Raw genomic sequence first — 18,845 nt, forward strand, 5'->3', positions numbered from 1 at the left:
TGATTCTTTGAAGTGTCCCATGTTACAATCATCCTCTTTCCTCCCTATCAGACGAACATGCAACAGTCATCCTCCCTTAAAAGAAACCCCGCTGCTTTGTTGTCACTGAGAATAATTCCGAAATAATTGCATGATGTACAGTATGGAACCGTGCTGTGAAAGTAGCACACCAGGCCCAGGACACACTTTTACAAAATCAAACCAGGAATGTGAAAGGTTATGGAAGAGTGATTGTGAGGGAGAGAGTATTTGTATCCATGGAAAAGGCTTTAGATGTTATGTGAAAACCATTCTGTGTCATGTGTTCACATGGAATACATATTACTTACATATGTAGGATGAAAAAGTACATCAAGGTCCGTCCTGGGGGACCACCAAACAACCTCTAACCTGCAGTCAGGGAATAAGTTAATGTAACTGTAGATTTTCTTAAGTACATGCCAGGGAATTTTTCCAAAGGGACATTTGTACTTGTAGAAAACAAAGAGAACTGTATATTTTACATGACAATACAGTGATATCAGGAGGAATGAGATTAATGGTTCTGAATACAGGCTTAATTTAAATATTTTGTGAATCTAAGTTGCCTATTAAACTACATATAAGCCATTTTTTTCCTGAACAGACTGTGCTTCATATTAAATATTTTATCCTATATAGTTTTTAATTACACATTCAAGTTATTGATGAATGTAATCTTTGTGGATTTGCAAGCAAATAGTTGCAGGCTAAGTGTCCTAACAAGTATTCAGTTTCAACTTGGCTCCAGTCTGGACGCTCCGCCTGCTCTCGCCGAGGATATTGACTTTCCCGCAAGTTAAAGTATTTAAATGTAGAGGGAGACAGATGCTGTATTTGGACTGGAGGCAACCACAAGAAATACACGTGTGGGAGGAAGGTTGACGCTGGAGTTTTACTATCTGGGCATCTTATAGAGAGACAACTGTGACAAACATTGCTTTAACTTGTTTTGAACAAGCAGAGCCGCGCAGCTACTCGTGAGATTCATTCAGCTTTTTTTTCTCCTTTTAATAACTCTTCTTTTTAGGAAATTAACGGTGCGCAACTGATGCGTAAAGACCCGTGCGTAAAACAAACAAACGAAAAAACTTGATCAGTGCTCTGTCAAAGCAAATCACTGGGGATTTGTTTCTGCTTTAAACCTTCGTTGTCGAATGATTGAATGACACAAAGAGGATTTGATGGAGGTGGTTCAGTGACAGCGACCCTTTCTCCGGACTTTTTGAAGTTTGGATTAGCAACACTTTTAAATCTTCCGAACTTTTCAGCAGCGTGGGGAGCGGATTCTGTCTACCTGCATGGGACCCTGACGGTTTTGGATCTCTTAATTGTCACGGGTATCACTTTCTATGTGTAACAAGAGGGGGATAAAAACTGATCTGATATTCCCACCGGGAGGAACTTTATTTCCTTGAGCTTCCAGCAGCGAATCAGTGGAGTATTCATGAAGCAATATTTGAACTATTACAAGATGAGGCTGAGAACATCGAGGTTAGGTTATCTGTAAGTAAAGAGATGTCAACATAATAAAGCTATATGTGTACTTCATGAACATTTCAGCAACGGGTTGAATTTTTAAAATTTTGCTTTGTTTTCTGCTGCAGGTTACTTCAGTTCACGGCGCTTTGCTTTTACGCACAGGTAACTCACATTTTCACGTCAATAAAAAGCCGCTAATGTTGCATAAAGTTCTATGGGCTAATTAATTTAAGCAAAACTTAACAGGTAGGCACAGAGCTTAGCAGCTTACAATCCACCGTCTCTGAGTCTCCAATAGCCTGCAATAACAATGAAAACATTTTATTATGAGCGCTATGGCAATTGGCAACAATTCAAACATCTTGAAAAGAGGTAAGCTCCAGCCTTAAAGGTAATTGTTAAAACATATGTGGATGGAGAACGGCTGAAATGAGGAGAAAAAAGGGGGGGGGAAAGAAGAAGTCGAGATGGGGTGAAAGATCAGTGGTGGTAAAAAAAATATATAGAAATATATATGAGTGAAATGTCATCCACGATGGTCCTTGAAAACATCTCCAAAATACGCAGACTGCAAATTAAGAACGCAAAGTAGGAATCAGCGTGGTTTATTTTAAATATGATGAATGACATGATGAAGTGTGGGCCATGCAGGGCCCTGGGCTCCTCTGACTGACAAGCTTTAGTCTCCTCACAAGTTGACATGATTGTTTTCAGGCATGTAAAATATTGTGCAGCGTTTAAAAAAAAGAAGTATAAGGGAGAAAAAAAAAAGTCATTTGTCAAATTACTTGACATGTGTTTCCTATTGTCCGGCAGAACTCTGTGCAGTCTCCTCCTAATTTCAAGCACCATGTCACCGAGCAGAGCCGGCTGTCGGATCGGATGAGCCGCAGGCTGACCAGAACCTACCAGCTGTACAGCCGAACCAGCGGGAAACACGTCCAGGTTCTGGCCAACAAGAGGGTCAACGCCAACGGAGACGACGGAGCCGTGCACGGTAGGAAACCAGCGACCCGTGCATAAGATCAGCAAGGAGGCATGTGTGTTAGAATTACGAATATCTAATAATTGAATGTCCATTTAAGCAATTTAAGTTAATTCACAAGAGAAGGATGCAAAATATCGCGAGGATTTGCCTCGAAGTAGAATTTAATCTCCCCGACACAATAAGTTACATCACCTTTAAATGCAGTTTCATGTGTAATAAGCAGGCAGTTGATCGAAGCTCCACGTGTTTGTCTATTTAAGGAAAACCACTGTTAATTGTCACTGAAATGATGATGATCCAATTGATCAATCTAAAGGCCATCCTTTTAGAAAAAAAACTGTGAAATGCGAAACATGTTCACCTTCAAAACACGCAATTTGCTCACATTCAGCAGTGATGAAAAGCAGAGTAAACGATGTAGTCTTTGGCAGCCTGTAGGAAAAAGCTGGAGCCAGGAGAAACAGTAGTAGCGATTGTAAACATCGTTAGTGGCATCAGTGCTGCCATCTTTTATGGCCTCATGCAGATAGTTTATTTCCCCACAGTGCTGGTGGTCTAGAAAAGTCCTTGACACCTGTCATGATGGACTTGAAATTTCCCCTTTTACTTCTTGCAAGGGGGGGAAAAAACTGCCCTAAACTTAAAAGGAGCGTAATTCCTGTCACCAAAAAGGATTCTGGTGTGTCTAGCCATCTTTCCACCATCATCCAGCCCCTTCTCGATGCCTGCTGCCTGCTTCTTGGAGGCTGATTTTATGAGGAATTTTCATTGCTTTACAACTCAATGTATGACTCAATTTATAAGGAGCGGTGAAGTCAGCATCTTCACTTTATACCTTTTCCTCTCCATGCCTCTCCTGTGTGCACTTTTGTCTTTTAAATTTCTTTGCCTCGTCTCAACATTCACAGAGAGAGAGAGAGAAGGAGGGAGTCAGTCATGCACACACTGGCTACATATCCTAAGTGGGTGTCACTCTTGTAACTGGCCCAAATCTGACCGTTGCTCTGTGCTTGTGGCTGTGTCCCTGACCGCAGTATTCTCACTCTCCTTTATCCGCCAGTCTGAGCTGCATCACAGCACAGCATTTACAGACGTTCAGAAACAATCGCGCCGTGCGAAATCACTATCATTTGATGCTATTTTGGAAGGCCTGCATGCTTTGTTAAAGGTGGCTGCCGGATCATAAAAAGGGTTAAGAGGGATTTTATATGTTCATCTTTCACGAGTCCGGGTGACTCTTTTCGGAACAATTTAATGCCATTTAAAGATGACACGATCCACTTTATTACAGTCTCTGCCACGCATAAAGAACACATTCAGAGGGAAGAAGGGCAGAGCTCATTTGTCTCACGTACTCTAACATCATAATCTGCATGCCTGCACCGTGTCAGAACTGTGTCATCTCATTATTTGTGATTTGTTTTGTCTGTGTAGCTAAACTGGAAGTGGAGACGGACTCTTTTGGAAGTCGTGTTCGTATTAAAGGGGTGAAGACAGGATACTACATATGCATGAACAAGAGGGGGAAGCTGATTGGCAAGGTAATCTGGAATTCATAGTTCTGTGGCTGCATAAGGCTACAGCAACATCTTGAAGTTTGTCCATTTCTTGGAAATGCTATTCCAGATTTGCAGCTTATGGCGACACATTTTTGAGACATTCGAAGCCAGAACAAATTAGATTTTGAGATTTGTCTGAGCAGCCCTCCTAAGGTTTCAAAGTCTATTTGATTGTCTGGAGAAAAAAAAAGGATGATGTTTTATGCTTCCTGGAAATTGTCCAGAATGTCTCAACTTCTCCCTGCTTTGCTTTTTCTTTTCTATCCCAGAGGAAAGGACGAGGCAAAGACTGCATCTTCACTGAGATTGTTCTGGAAAACAACTACACGGCACTTCAGAACGCCAAGTACGAGGGCTGGTACATGGCTTTCACACGCAAGGGCCGTCCAAGGAAGGCCTCCAAGACCAAGCAGCACCAGAGGGAGGCTCACTTCATGAAGCGTCTACCCAGGGGGCACTTGCTAAGCGAGAGGAGACCGTTTGATGTCCTTCCTCTGCCTGTCCCTGCGCACCCTTTAAGCAAGCGGACTAAACATTCCCATCACCAGCGCTCCGGGGGACGCTGAGGACTGAAACCGCTGAGGGAGAACCGTGAATGAACCAGCACAAGAACCACTGCAAGACAAAAACATGTGCTCAGAAGCAAAATGATCTTTTTACAGTCAAGTGCCCATACACACTTTTTTTGCCTCATTTGTGGACTTATTATGTAATTCTTTGTACTGGATTGTATGTAAACATTGACTATCTAATCTGCTAGTTATTTCCAATTCAGACAAACTGTAGGAAGGAGTTTTTCTTATTAAATCAGGGGGCATTCAAAGTACTGAAGAGCTCAACAATAATGTCATGAATGAAAACCTTTGTTTAGAAGTTAGCCAGCTCAGCAACAAAGAATGTTTATAAGTGAAATGAGTATAATGAAGCTAGACATGGCAGCTATCTGTGGTTACAGCATCTGAGCCTCAGTTGACATGCTATCTTGCCTTTAGGAGGCCGTTTTGGAGAATATGTAACCTGTTGTTTTTTTGTTTTTTTTTTTACATATATGAATATATTTTTACTGTAAAAATGTAAATTACATCAAATGATGGAAATATTTATTGTAGAGTGTATATTAAAACCACTAAAGAATCACTTCACAAGCTGTTTGGCTTTTCTCTTGTGTGGTTGTTTTGGGATGGAAAGCTAGCATACAATGTTCGTTGTGCCCCAAAAAACTGTTTTTTGTTTTTTTTTTTGTTTTTTTTTTTCCCCCTCTTCTTCAAGCCGGAGACCCAGATAACTGAGGGGCAATATCTGTGACAGGCTACTGAATTCAATGTGCTCAGCAAGTGAGACTTGGGCCTGAATGGCCCAAGCTATGCATTAAAAGCGATGAGGTCAGCCCACCATTTTGGCCCAAACAAAGGTTACCACCATGTAGTTGCATTTCTCACGATCGCACACCGTAACCCTCTGATCAAATGGGCCCTTTGTGAAACCTCATATAAAAGGGCATGTTATACAATAGTGGGTTCGAATAATAACACGAGGAGGGGTCAGTTATCAAAAAGAAGCCAGTCACACAGGGAGGGGTGAGGGGGTTTGGAAGGGGTGCGGGGGGGAGGCTGTTCGGAGAGGGGCTTGCAGAAAAAGCATCAGGGTCTGTGTGGCAAAATGTGGCATCGACTGAAAGAGGGGGAATGGCTGGGAAGAGGCATTCGGGAGTGAAAGGGAGGCAGAAAAGAAACCCTCTTCCCAGAAGCAGTTGAGCATGACCATCAGAGGCCAAATGACAGGGGAGGAAGAAGACCCTGAACAGAGGGACTCTGCTGCTCTCACAATGCATGAGCTGGATGTCCAATTTGTTAGTTGGTGTTTGGGACATGAATTTGTTTTGACAGCAGCTCGAGCTCAGAAGACAGTAAAGTATGATAGAAAGTTACCAAAATTAAGACCTCAGTGTGAACATTTATTTAATGCGTCAACTCAACAGCAGAAACCTCTGTGGGTTGTGTATAATTTAAATCAACACAGCAACTTCACACAATATCTAAGCACGTATATATAAACGCATTTTTGTCATAAATCAATCAAGGCCCTCCCAAGAATTTACAAAACAACAGAACGGACTGGTTTTAAAATGTTTGCTTGTATCCTGATCTTTCCATCTGGAAGAAGACAAAGCACAATAGTCAGAGACCTGTGGTTTTGTCTGTGCTTTTTGTCACTTGCTCTCTGGGTTTGGATAAGTGGCAAAAAATGCAAGGAATCACAAGGTTGAAACAATCTATATTTAAATGCCATTGTCTCATTGAAACAGCACTACTCTTTTTTTATCCACTGTCTAAGTATTTCTGACTGAGCAGTTTTTTTTTTATGAAACTTAGTGGAAAAAGTAGACAAATATCCCATGTCATACAGTATATGCACAAAGAATTCCATATGTTAAAGATGCAAAATGTCGACTGTTACATTCCTCCCGACTATATCAAAGCAAATTTAAAACAAAACTCTGCAACATCTACTTTTAACTTGTGTCTACATGGCGTGATCGCTGGAGACCAGTAAGTCAGAGCAGCCCTCTGTTGTAATGGGAAACGGTAACACTAGTTTCAGTAATGGCTTTCAGGGTGGCCCACTACATGCAAGGAACATGAGGGTATTCATTTAACACAAATGGGATGTCCTCGTAACTGACCTCGGAATGAACAGGGATGAAGCATTGTGTGCTTTGAGTGTTTAACAAGGACATCAGTGAAAAGAGGGTGGTAGTTATGTGACCCCCATCAAAATTACTCCATAATACGTTTGGTTAAAAGCAGCAAAAATATAACCTGCTGTGGTGCAATATAGAATTATTTCACCGTCAAAGGAATAATTTGGGGAAACAATCATGGTTAAAAAAAAACAAACAAACGTAATAAATCTAGTCTTGCATGAACTAGGAATCTATCTTTTTCAAATAAAAATTGATGTAGACAGTTCAATATTAACAATTCCAGGAAGTGGACCCAAATTACTTAAAAGAATTCGAACCATCAAGAGAGTGAAAAGGCACGGAGAATCTTAATGAAGGGATTTAGTACAGAAAGATAAATGAGAGCTCACATGTGCTTTAGATGCAACGCAGAATTATTTCTTCTCTCCCACAGTCAGAATTCACTGAGTTTTGCAGTCGACGTCCCCCTCAGCGGTCCCCTTCAGTTTCTTCAGTTCCTTCAGTAGCTCCTGCTCAAGTGTTAACACCTCTTTGGGTTTCTTGTACTGGTGAAAAGAGAAGAAAAATATGTAAAGCTGTCATTGTGCACTTCATCTACTGCAATTGTGTTGAAAGAACGTTTAAAAAAAAAGGAAATGAAACTCTACCAGCAATTATTGCTAGCATTAAAAATAATTGAAGGCATGAAGAAAGGAGCACAAAAATCAACAACATAAATAACAAACCATATTGGCAAACAGCGTTAAATTATTTACACATAATTTTTTTTTTAAAAGGACAGTGATAGTTTTCATGGGATTCTCTTTGAATTTATGGTACATAGAGATTTTTTCAAATCCTTTTGCAATTATTTATAATGAACAAATGATGTTCTTTAGGCTGCTATGTTCAAAATTTTAGCTACAACACATATTTAGGAGTCAACTTTTAATTTTTAGAATACCGTATTTGAATGATTAACCCATGTAACATTAGAGGTATAGATTAAGTTATTTTTCATTATTGTGCAAACTTACGCTGACAATTAAAGTGTTGTTGGCATGAGTGAAGCTGAGTGCTGAGCTATCCAATGGCAGCTGACTTCGATCGAGATCAGGAATACTGAACTTCTTATAATACCTGCGAAGACATGAGGAGGATGTCATGGATCTATCAAGCAGCTGTTCTGTACAGGCAAATGTATTGTAAACAGTGCCATCTATAGGGAGGACACAAGGATTGCATGCAACAAGTGTGCAGCACACGAATTAGTAGACGGTCAAGGAGAAAACCGGTGTTCTGCATATTCACTTTTTGTTTGAGGTTTTTATGATGATGTGTCTTTCAGACGGCTCCACTAAAACACTGAAGACATCTTTGGGGTAGGGAAGGTTGCGGATTCTCCACTGAAAGCTGGTCTTTGTGTCTTTGCGCATGAACACAGGCTGTTGAAACAAAAACAATCAAAACTATTTTACAGACCTGAAGATTCAAATGTAATTTTCAAATAAAAATTTATACTACGACACACCCTACCAGTCAATAGTTTGGACACACCTTCTCATTTAATGATTTTTCTTTATTTTTATGACTATTTACATTGTAGATTCTCACTGAAGGCATCAAAACTATGAATGAACACATATGGAATTATGTAGTAAACAAAAAAGTGTGAAATATGTCAAAGCATGTTTTATATTTTAGATTCTTCAAAATAGTCACCCTTTGCTTTGATTACTGCTTTGCACACTCTTGACATTCTCTGGATGAGCTTCATCAGGTAGTCACCTGAAATGGTTTTCTAACAGTCTTGAAGAAGTTCCCAGAGATGCTGAGCACTTGTTGGCCCTTTTGCCTTCACTCTGTGGTCCATCTCATCCCAAACCATCTGGACTGGGTTTAGGTCAGGTGAATGTGGAGGTCAGGTCATCTGATGCAGCACTCCATCACTTTCCTTCTTGGTCAAATAGTCCTTACACAACCTGGAGGAGTGTTTGGGATCATTGTCCTGTTGAAAAATAATTGATGGTCCAACTAAACGCAAACCGGATAGGATGCCATGTTGCTGCAGGATGCTGTGGTAGCCATGCTGGTTCAGTTTGCCTTCAATTTTGAATAAATCCCCAACAGTGTCGCCAGCAAAGCACCTCCACACCATCACACCTCCTCCTCCATGCTTCATGGTGGGAACCATGCATGTAGAAACCATCTGTTCACCTTTTCTGCGTTGCACAAAGACATGGTGGGTGGAACCAAAGATCTCAAACTTGGACTCACCAGACCAAAACACAGATTTCCACTGGCCTAATGTCCATTCCTTCTGTTTCTTAGACCAAACAAATCTCTTATGCTTGTTGCTTTTCCTTAGTAGTGGTTTCTTAGCAGCTATTTGACCATAAAGGCCTGATTGGTCAGTCTCCTCTGAACAGTTGATGCAGAGATGTGTCTGCTACTAGAACTCTGTGTGGCATTTATCTGGGCTCTTATCTGAGGTGCTGTTAACTTGTGATTTCTGAGGCTGATGACTTGGATGAACTTATCCTCAGCAGCAGAGGAGACTCTTGGTCTTCCTTTCCTGGGGCGGTCCTCATGTGAGTCAGTTTCCTCGTAGCACTTGATGGTTTGTGCGATTGCATTTGGGGATACTTTCAAAGTTTTTGCAATTTTCTGGAATGAAGTAATGATGGACTGTCATTTCTCTTTACTTAACTGATTGGTTCTTGCCATAATACAGATTCTAACAGTTGTCAAATAGGGCTGTCAACTATGTACCAAACTAAATCCTGCACAACACAACTGATGGTCCCAACCCCATTAAGAAGGCAAGAAATTCCACAAATTAATCTTGATAAGGCACACCTGTGAAGTGAAAACCATTTCAGGTGACTATCTCGTGAAGCTCATGGAGAGAATGCCAAGAGTGTGCAAAGCAGTAATCAAGGCAAAGGGTGGCTATTTTGAAGAATCTAAAATATAAAACATATTTTGATTGATTTCACACTTTTATGTATACTGTGTGATTCTACTTAAAAGGTGTATCCAAACTTTTGACTAGTGGTGTGTGTGTGTGTGTGTGTGTGTATGTATGTATATATATATATATATATATATATATATATATATATATATATATATATATATATATATATATATATATACCGTAAACAGAAAAACTTACATTGGAGCAGTTCTCCTTGATCACATCAGAATCTGGAGATGCAACTGGGCTTGCTACTGGCTCCCCAACCTCTACCGTCCACTGGCCCTGAGCTCCAAGCGTGCTTTTATGGCGCCACTTTCGTCCTGAAACGCATCATATGTTTCATAAGACACACACTCATCCTGTGTATTGAAATTTATAATAATATAACACTTGCTTACCAATGAGCTCATCTGTCTTTAAGTCATACTCTTCTGCCATTTCTTTTCCATCTGTAAAGAGGTAGTGGATCTTCCTTTTTCCTGCACATGAAATTTGGAAATTTTGACATATATTTTGTTTTTATGACAAAAAAAGAGAGACGAGAATGTGTTTCTACTTTAACACTAACAACTTAACTATATAAATTATTAACCTAGCAGTAAATGTGATCACAGTAATATTAAATAAAACTTTCTGTATTTATTGTGATTTTATCAAATAATATAATGATTTGTATAATAAAGATTGGTTGTTTCCACACAGTAACTTTGTTTGGGGGAGTCTGTCCTTAAAACTGGTTGAACTTATAGATTGTGGCACTTGGATCTCCACATTATGCAAATGGAACTCTTTGGTGAATAATTTGCAATTAACCTAAATATGATATTGTAGGGTCTTAGACTAAACATTTAGTTCAGTCAGATAAAGCTGTATTTTATATATTTTACATATACACAAATCAGGTAAATTCACATAATAAATAACACAGAAGGGTGTTAATACCAATATTTAGACATGTTAGGGTAATTCCTAATGCCAATCTTATGTTTTAACTCAAAAGCACTTTGGCTCAACAGTTGTTGCTTTAAATGTGTCACATAATAACAGTGATTTGACTTGGTTTGACTGAAAGCAGCTTGTCATTGTTGTGGAAGGGCAAAGCATGGAAGACTTCATATATTAGAAAGATGACAGAGTTTATGCAGTTGAAATGAGATGCTTAATTAATTTGTTTCTTAGAGAGCAGTAAGTCCCACTGTGCATTTCTATTTCGGGTGTACCTTCTCAAATATTGTCCTATCCAGATTATTTTAAAAATAGAAACACTTCTGTCACTAGCACAGGTTTACAGTCTATTTTTTTTCAAAATCAACATGTGTAATACAGTGCAAGAACAGTTGTGCCTGCAGCTTGTTGCCAGGGAACATTGTTGTTAGCTGCAAAGCTAGCTACCACGTTGAGTTGCTGAAGTTAACTACTTGACGTCGGCAAAATGAAACTATTTCCGACGACTTTACCAAGGTCATTCTTTTTAAAATTAAAATCACCTCTTCTTCGTTGCACTTACCATCGTGAATCAATGCCGTTTTCTTGGATGATTTTAGGATTTCAGTCCAGCTCTGAACAGCCATGTTTTCAAAAATGCTCAGCCACTTCCGGACTCAACTTGTAACCACAGCAACCGTGATCAGCACCCAAATTAAACAACTCACTTTTCATAGAAATAGATACATTTTATTACTGGAAATGCTATTTAAACCTTAATTAAATGTGTAAATTTCAGAAATTTTACAAATTCATCCTAAGAAAATAAAAACCCAGCACTTGACCCGGAAGGGAAACTTTTAAATTGTACATTGTCCCCCTTTCATAGTTCCTGTGTTTATGGTTCCATCTGAAAAGGGGTAAGAGCCAAAATATTATTGTTTCGTGAGTTTTCAGGTTCGTATATGCAATTTTCTTTGGAAATGTTTAGTTATTTAAAGCGTAGTTTATATATCGAGTGAAAATAATTGTTGAAACAGTCTAAATATCTGCTGTTTCTGACGTTAGCGTCAGCTAAAGGTAGCTAGCCAAGACTGTATTTTGATAACATTGATTTTTCGGCCTTACCAAACAGACTTAACTGCTGTGTCACCTAGCTTTATATGTACACAAGTCGGGACATGTCCAACTTTCCCCCTATGCCTGAGTCCAAATTTAATACTAGAGCCAACAAAAGCACAACTAAAAGATTACTTTTTGCTGCATTACGGTCATTTAGTTACAAGTTACTTTGCAAATCATGCTATACATTATAATGTACCTCGTAGCGTTTAAAGTACTTAATCAACTGTTCTTTCTTTAAAACTTCAACATTAAAATGCTACCTGTACATTGATGAATATAACCAGTCATGAGAATATTTATACTGTAGCACTCATGGGCACTACTCTGCTATATGATGATTACTTTCACGTTTGTTGCTGAAATACATTTTGGTGATGGTACTTTCAGTGACGCATTGTGTTGAATGCAGGATTTTAATAATGTAGTATTGCCAAGCTAGCATTAACACATCTGAATACATTAGTAAGTCACCACTATCACAATAAAAGTTTTAAAGTTGCTGCCAAATTAAAAATATTACAAAGAAACAGAACACTAGCACATGGAAAGTTCTTTTGCAAGGGTTTGTTAGTTTTTATTTATTTTTTCTTCTGAGATGTCTAAGAGTCATTACAACATTTATATTGTAGAACATGTTAAAAGAACAATAAATTAAATTAATTTTTCATATGTTCATATGCTGGTAATTCCACAGTATGCAACATATACCTGCTTTTGTCAATTTTAGGGTGTGGATGCAACATAGTAAACACAATTAGTTTAACACCAGTTTTATACTGCAGAGTTATTCAAAACGTAATAATTTTCTTTAATGCCACAGGCCACTGGCTCCCACCTTCAACAGACAAGATGGAGCCTCGTCATGGGATCATGAAAGCTTTCCCCAAAGTTAAAAGGGCCAAAGTGCTACCGGGAAGGGATGCACCCCCACTAAAGAAGAAACCTGACGAGTGTGATATCACAGGTCGTTAGTGTGTTTGTATGTGTTTATTCAAAGAGAGAATGTGTGCAAAGAGGCAGTGATAGAAACAGATGGAAGATAAGGTAGCCATATATACATAAGGATGCATGAGACTGATAGAGATGAACAAATACTAACACCGAAGTTGCCAGATAATGCAACCTATTCACTCAGTGTAATCTTTTTTGCTCCAGGAAACACTTTTAATGGAGTTACAGTTTACCTTCTACCTGCTGGAATAGGAAATGCCAGATGCCAGATCTTCCAAAGACAAATTCAGCAGAATGGAGGACAGACGGACCGTTTCCTGTCTCCTAGTGTCACTCATGTTGTAGTGGATGACAACATGGACTGTGACAGGGCTCTGCGCCTGCTCAAAGTGGATTGTATGCCCCCTGGAGTACAACTGGTTAAATGCACTTGGTTGAGCTTGTGTATCAGCGAGAAGCAACTGCTGGATGAAGACAACTACAGTCTTCTTTCGCTCAAGAGGTTTATGATCTAATGTTATTTTTTTACGTAGCTAATGTCTGAAATGTGTTGTTACTTGTATTTCTGTCATATGATGCTGCCAGTTTATGGCATGTCTTGACTTACACTTGTCAGTACACTGCACGCTATTATATGCGTCACATTTATCCTTTAAGTTGAAGTGTTGACAAGAATCTGTTGACAGTAACACTGCAGATATGTGCTAGAACACTTAATAAGTTATCAATCTGACAACATCTTAAACTGTCCTCTCCATAAAGCGACTCTGAAACAAAGCATGAAAATATTAAGGAAGAGCCGGCAAGTATCAAACCTGCTGCCGAAACTATTGTAGGGCCATTGACTGATCAAACCAAGCAAGAGGAGACCATAGATGTGGTAAGTTACCATGACATGTCTAGAAAACAGTTTTATAGCTATGTTTTTGAGATTCAATCTGTAATCATTTTTTACAATTGTAGGCAAAAGCTTGACCATGCACTCAGAAAAACTGTTAGTGTCTGTTAGTGTTGGATTGTCTTTAAAATCTTACATTACATCCTAGACTCAGGCAGACGCAGACAGCAAAGAGGAAGTGCAAGGAGAAGAAGACGGCGTCTCTCAGAATGACCTGGAGGCTCTCATCACTGGCCAGCACCCCAAAGAGGACACTCCTGGACCAAGCCTCTGTTCTAGTCCAGACACTGCTGCTCAGAAGCCGATCTCAGGGAAGTGGGTTTGTGCTCAGTCGTCACAGTCCAAAAGTAATAACTTCAACAAGCACATCACAGACAAACTTGAAGTGCTGGCCAAAGCCTACACACATCAGGGGGACAAGTGGAGGGCACTGGGCTACTCCAAGGCTGTCAACGCACTGAAGAGCTATCACAAGCCTGTTACATCATATCAGGTAACCTTATGCAGATGTTTTAAATGCAGTGTCGATAGCGCTGATAACGTTTTGTAATTCTCTGTATCTTCTGTGGTAATGTGGGGGATTGTGTAATCTTGTATAATTGTATATTTTTATTCTCAGGAAGCTTGTCAGATACCAGGAATAGGAAAACGCATGGCCGACAAAATTGATGAGATAATGGAGAGCGGTCATTTGAGGAAACTTGATCACATTGGGGAGGCCGTGCCAGTGTTGGAGCTTTTCAACAATATCTGGGGTGCAGGAGCTAAAACTGCTCAAATGTGGTACCAGCAGGTGAAAACAAATGCATCCTCAGTACAAAATATTATGGTCACGGTTGTTTCATGTGAAAGATTGAAGTTGAAGGATAATGTAAAGCATAAAAGGGTCTTAGTTTAATATTTTTGTTTATTGAACAAAATAGTTGTCTGTCTTTACTGCCCCACAGTGTCTGCACTTTGTCAAGGCTGTTTTACTTTCCCTGAGAATATTCATCTCTCCTAACACAGTGACAAGATATCTAGTTGTACTACAAGATATGCCAAATAGAACTGCAATCAAGATTGCATCTCAGAACTGAAGTCTCACAGATAAATCAGCCAGGCTAATATGGTGCTAGTATAATCCCACTTCTGCTATATTGGTGTCAAGTGATTGCAGTGTAGAAGTACCAAAGATGTTTAAGGTCATTTAAAACTAGTGTCACCGCTGCAGCCCTACTGGTCGAGGCAGATGCCAGCCAGTCTGAGTCTGGTTCTGTTACAGTTTTCTTCATGTTAAAGGGGAGTTTGTCATCTGCACTCTTGCCAAGTGTTTGCTCAAACATTCAAACCCCTGACGGGAAGTGAATCAAATCGGTCATCGCATTACTTTGCACGTTCTGCTGGGAAAACTTGAATCCTGGCATTTTGTACATTTATACCAACCACCTAAACATTGTTGCACACCAAACAAAGACAAACAGCCCCAAGGCATTGGCCTGACTTTCAAACTCCCCTGATCCCAGTCCGATTGACCATCTGTAAGATGTGCTGGAACAAAGCAGATCTACTGAGGCCAGGCTGGATCCACTGCCAACGTCCTGGTGTCAGACGCCACAGGACACCTTCAGAGTTCTCCTGTCCATGGCCTGATGCGTTAGAACCCTTTTGGCAATACGAGGGAGATCTACACAGTATTAGGCAGATAGTTTTAACATTGTGGCTGATTGTTGTATGTGGTGATATCAATATTACATTTGCTAAACTCTCAAATATTGAAATGTTGACCTCAAAAATGAAGTATCAGTCAGACTATAACATGGATCCCAGTTAATTAGGAGACTCTTTATCAGAGGCTTTATTTTTCTGTAAAATAAAAGCAATAACCTAAAAGGAAGTGTAGCATCTTCATCAGATATGTTAAGGTTTGTGAAATAAACAGTGTTAGTTAAGCTGTTGCTAATATTGTTTTGTCATAATTTAAAAACTAAGATAAGAATAAATCAGAACACATATGTCTAACATTTTAGACATATTCTTTGAAGATCTTCCTCAAAAATTTAATTTTTCTGTCAGGGATTTCGCACTTTGGATGACATCCGCACAAAAGCCCACCTGAGCAGCACTCAGAAAATAGGACTGAAGCACTACGATGATTTTCTGGACCGAATGCCCAGAGAGGAAGCGGCAGCCATAGAGAAAGTGGTAATGCATCCTCACTTGTCACAACACAAGCATATATTATTCTGTGATGACCGTGGTAATATCTTTGCTTCTTTCACCACTTCAATACATTCGGTCAAGTTTACATAGCAGTGAAGATATCTTTGTAAAAGATTCCCCCTCAAAACCTTCAGAAATTTGGAAACAGAGGGCCTGAAGCAGGGAAAAGTTTGTGTCAGCTTTCCCTCACTGCTTGATAATGGGAAAACCAGGTTGTATTCTCACAAAGTGGAGCATCCCAAAAGGGAAAAGTAAATCCTGAAACTTGCTGCATCTTAAGTTAGCCAGATACCTGTTCGCTCCAGAGCGTTAAGTACAGCGCTAGTTGTTGTCATATTGCATTACTTGGATTTTGTTTTTCCTCCAGTGCTGCCAGATAGAGAGCTCACATGAGATAGATGACTAAAGCATGTGTGCTCCCTCAGGCTTGTCAAAATAATATGTGATGCTTTCGCAAGCCTACCTCCCAGTATTTGGCTGGGAACAGGTAAAAGCTTAGTTGTTTGCCAGTTGGGGGCACACAGTAAAAACAAGAGAACATACAAAATGGAAATAGAGCTTTTCTGTGACTGAAGAGCTAAATAATAGCAAAGAAAAAGATGTTTTGGCAGTGAAGAGGACTTTGTAAAATTCCTGCTTCAATTTAATGACAATAAATAGCAACTGAATGACATTGTACTTATACCTCTCAGTATTTGGCTGGGAACAGTAAAAACAAGAGGACATACAAAATAAAAACTGCTTTTCTGCTACATGAGACTCAATTATTAAAAAAGACAGATGTTATTGTGGTGAAGAGGTTTGTGAAAAGGTTGTGCTGCAGTGTAGTAGTGGCCTTCATTTAAGAATGATATTTAGCAATTAAATAACACTGCATTCATTTGTAGCTTTCCAACACATTACGTTACATTACATGTCTCTATTTTGTGTTTTTTCTTTTCTGGGTATGTGCAGGTGAAGGACGCCACACAGACCATAGACCCAGCCCTGGTAGCAATGGCATGTGGCTCCTACCGTCGGGGAAAGGCCACATGTGGAGACGTTGACGTACTCATATCTCACCCTGACGGAAAGTCCCACAAGGGCGTTTTCAGCAAAATCTTGCAGAGCCTTCATGACAGTGGTAAGCTCCATCTTTTTTTCTTTCTTTCTTTTTTTTTTAGATGGAAAGGATATCTTTCGATAAAACTGGTGTTAAAAACAATCAACTGTTTGTTTCTCAGGGTTCTTGACAGATGACCTGGTGAGCCACGAAGAGAATGGAGAGCAGAAGAAATACATGGGCGTGTGCCGTTTGCCAGGACCAGACCAGCGCCACCGCAGGCTGGATGTCATCGTTGTGCCCTACAATGAGTTTGCGTGCGCTCTCATGTATTTTACGGGGTCGGCACACTTCAACCGCTCAATGAGAGCCCTGGCAAAAACAAAAAGAATGAGCTTATCGGAGCACTCGCTCAACAAAGATGTGGTACGTCAAGGTAGTGTCAAGGTGCATGGTGGCACTCCACTCCCTACACCGACAGAGAAGGATGTTTTTAATCTTTTAGGGATACCATTCAGACTGCCTCATGAAAGGGACTGGTGATGATTTACCAATCACAATGCCTTTTCTGTCTGATTATATAGCAAGTAATCATGATGCTGATGAACTATGAAACTGCTATTATAATGCATGAACTACTTTTAAGGATGTTTTGTTGCTCCACCAAACATGTAAGAGACCTGTTTGACTTGAATGCTAATTTTAGCTTTTGCAGACTAAAGGACAAGGGTCACGGAGACTCCAAAACAACTCACTTATTGCTAGTTTGATCTGTCCCTTAAGAATCTTTTATGTGATATGTGAGCAGGGTTAACAACTTCACCTCCAAAAACTTATGCTGCAACTCCAGTTAATCACAGCTAATGGCATTTTGCTGTAGTGCTTTTAAAAATGCATTTTCTATTTTTGGTTTAAACTACTTAGGGAAAATTACATTTTTTCTGATAGATATTACAATTGGATTTGCCATATAATTTTAATAGTCAAGCTTCAGTTCAGTAGCTTTAAAACAGGTGATCAAGCATTTCCCACATGGCATACTATCAAAGACCTGACTGTCACACTAGGCACAGCATAACATGACATTTCAAACCCTAAATTAGACATGCTGCAAAATGTATGAGGTGCGGCTATTAAATACAGTGACTGGGCTTATTTAAGTCAGACCCCGGCTTGGATGTTTGAACCATGCTTGTTACTTTGATAGTGGGCATGTAGAAGCAAATCCTGAAAATGTCAGCCAGTTCCAATTAAATAAAACTGAATTGCACTATTAGTCTAATTATTTACTAGACCCACCTTGTATTTCCTAAAATGCAGCTTTTTTGATTTGCTAATTTGTTTCAAATTTTCAATTGATTGGTTATCCCTATTCTGTTTGGTTGGGATGGATAATCTTGTAGAAGGCAGTTGCCAAATACCTAGGGGCATTTCTAAAATACCGCTGACTGTAAAAGATGACATTATGCAAGACTGGCAACAAAAATTTCAGAGGCAAATATCTCAAAACATTAGCAGGTGAATTAAAACTATCTGCAGGGATGGATACCACTTAGTAAGTGAGCTGTCGCTTAAAAACACGCTAACGTAGGATGTATAAGTATATTTTAATAAAGACAACTAATAATAAAATATCATGAAGGGGAAAAAGTAATGTCTTTTAGTGTCTGCCTTTTTTCAGATTGACAGTCTTTCAGTTGAGTTAGAAATGATGTATCTTTGCAAGCTGTAGTCTGGACAAAAAGTCCTAGTTACGGTAATAACTAGAAAATACACCAAAGACGGACTGGGTGTGAATTTTATTGACCCTGGTCACAATGTAGAACATCTTTGCCTCCACGTTTTACAATCTTGTAATGAAAATAAAGATTAATCTGGGTAATACGTAAAGCTGGATAACAAACAAGGACTTGCCTGCCTTCCGAACGTGTTCCCAGGCTATGATGGGGGGGAACCCAGGATCATAACAAGGCCATGCACTGGAGACGCA

At 39.5% G+C, this 18,845-nt stretch overlaps 3 protein-coding genes across 4 annotated transcripts; 2 read left to right on the forward strand and 1 right to left on the reverse strand.

Annotated features, from left to right (window-relative positions):
* The first annotated feature begins 791 nt into the window (after positions 1 to 791).
* fgf8b (fibroblast growth factor 8b) lies at positions 792 to 5,184 on the forward strand. Its single transcript, XM_023266826.3, has 5 exons — positions 792 to 1,524; positions 1,626 to 1,662; positions 2,317 to 2,497; positions 3,923 to 4,029; positions 4,317 to 5,184. The coding sequence occupies exons 1-5, from the start codon at positions 1,466 to 1,468 to the stop codon at positions 4,611 to 4,613; spliced, it is 681 nt and encodes a 226-aa protein (XP_023122594.1). The 5' UTR covers positions 792 to 1,465; the 3' UTR covers positions 4,614 to 5,184.
* A 1,120-nt stretch (positions 5,185 to 6,304) lies between these two features.
* dpcd (deleted in primary ciliary dyskinesia homolog (mouse)) lies at positions 6,305 to 11,333 on the reverse strand. The gene is made up of 6 exons (XM_023266828.3): positions 11,221 to 11,333; positions 10,112 to 10,192; positions 9,909 to 10,033; positions 8,042 to 8,175; positions 7,768 to 7,870; positions 6,305 to 7,296 (listed from the first exon to the last, which is right to left on the reverse strand). The coding sequence occupies exons 1-6, from the start codon at positions 11,282 to 11,284 to the stop codon at positions 7,192 to 7,194; spliced, it is 612 nt and encodes a 203-aa protein (XP_023122596.2). The 5' UTR covers positions 11,285 to 11,333; the 3' UTR covers positions 6,305 to 7,191.
* Positions 11,334 to 11,494: 161 nt separating this feature from the next.
* poll (polymerase (DNA directed), lambda) lies at positions 11,495 to 18,487 on the forward strand. Of its 2 annotated transcripts, none has more exons than XM_023266834.3 (9): positions 11,495 to 11,557; positions 12,583 to 12,726; positions 12,918 to 13,215; positions 13,476 to 13,593; positions 13,760 to 14,104; positions 14,231 to 14,404; positions 15,667 to 15,795; positions 16,768 to 16,936; positions 17,037 to 18,487. In XM_023266834.3, the coding sequence occupies exons 2-9, from the start codon at positions 12,612 to 12,614 to the stop codon at positions 17,396 to 17,398; spliced, it is 1,710 nt and encodes a 569-aa protein (XP_023122602.1). In that variant the 5' UTR covers positions 11,495 to 11,557; positions 12,583 to 12,611; the 3' UTR covers positions 17,399 to 18,487. The 2 variants fall into 2 exon arrangements, with proteins under 2 accessions (XP_023122602.1, XP_023122603.1); XM_023266835.3 differs by having other exon boundaries at positions 11,553 to 11,594.
* Positions 18,488 to 18,845: the final 358 nt, after the last annotated feature.

Source organism: Amphiprion ocellaris, chromosome 4 (genome assembly GCF_022539595.1).
Source record: "Amphiprion ocellaris isolate individual 3 ecotype Okinawa chromosome 4, ASM2253959v1, whole genome shotgun sequence".
In the NCBI taxonomy this organism is placed as follows: Eukaryota; Metazoa; Chordata; class Actinopteri; family Pomacentridae; genus Amphiprion; species Amphiprion ocellaris.

Excerpts from the sequence above, each read along its gene's own strand:
- fgf8b (XM_023266826.3), top strand. The coding sequence starts at position 1,466 with ATGAAGCAATATTTGAACTATTACAAGATGAGGCTGAGAACATCGAGG. Across the intron at positions 1,663-2,316 it reads CGCTTTGCTTTTACGCACAG|AACTCTGTGCAGTCTCCTCC; the intron begins GTAACTCACATT and ends ATTGTCCGGCAG. Across the intron at positions 4,030-4,316 it reads GGGGGAAGCTGATTGGCAAG|AGGAAAGGACGAGGCAAAGA; the intron begins GTAATCTGGAAT and ends TTTCTATCCCAG.
- dpcd (XM_023266828.3), bottom strand. The coding sequence starts at position 11,284 with ATGGCTGTTCAGAGCTGGACTGAAATCCTAAAATCATCCAAGAAAACG. Across the intron at positions 7,871-8,041 it reads ATAAAAACCTCAAACAAAAA|GTATTATAAGAAGTTCAGTA; the intron begins GTGAATATGCAG and ends ATGTCTTCGCAG. Across the intron at positions 7,297-7,767 it reads ACAACACTTTAATTGTCAGC|TACAAGAAACCCAAAGAGGT; the intron begins GTAAGTTTGCAC and ends TCTTTTCACCAG.
- poll (XM_023266834.3), top strand. The coding sequence starts at position 12,612 with ATGGAGCCTCGTCATGGGATCATGAAAGCTTTCCCCAAAGTTAAAAGG. Across the intron at positions 14,105-14,230 it reads AGCCTGTTACATCATATCAG|GAAGCTTGTCAGATACCAGG; the intron begins GTAACCTTATGC and ends TTTTATTCTCAG. Across the intron at positions 14,405-15,666 it reads CTCAAATGTGGTACCAGCAG|GGATTTCGCACTTTGGATGA; the intron begins GTGAAAACAAAT and ends TTTTTCTGTCAG.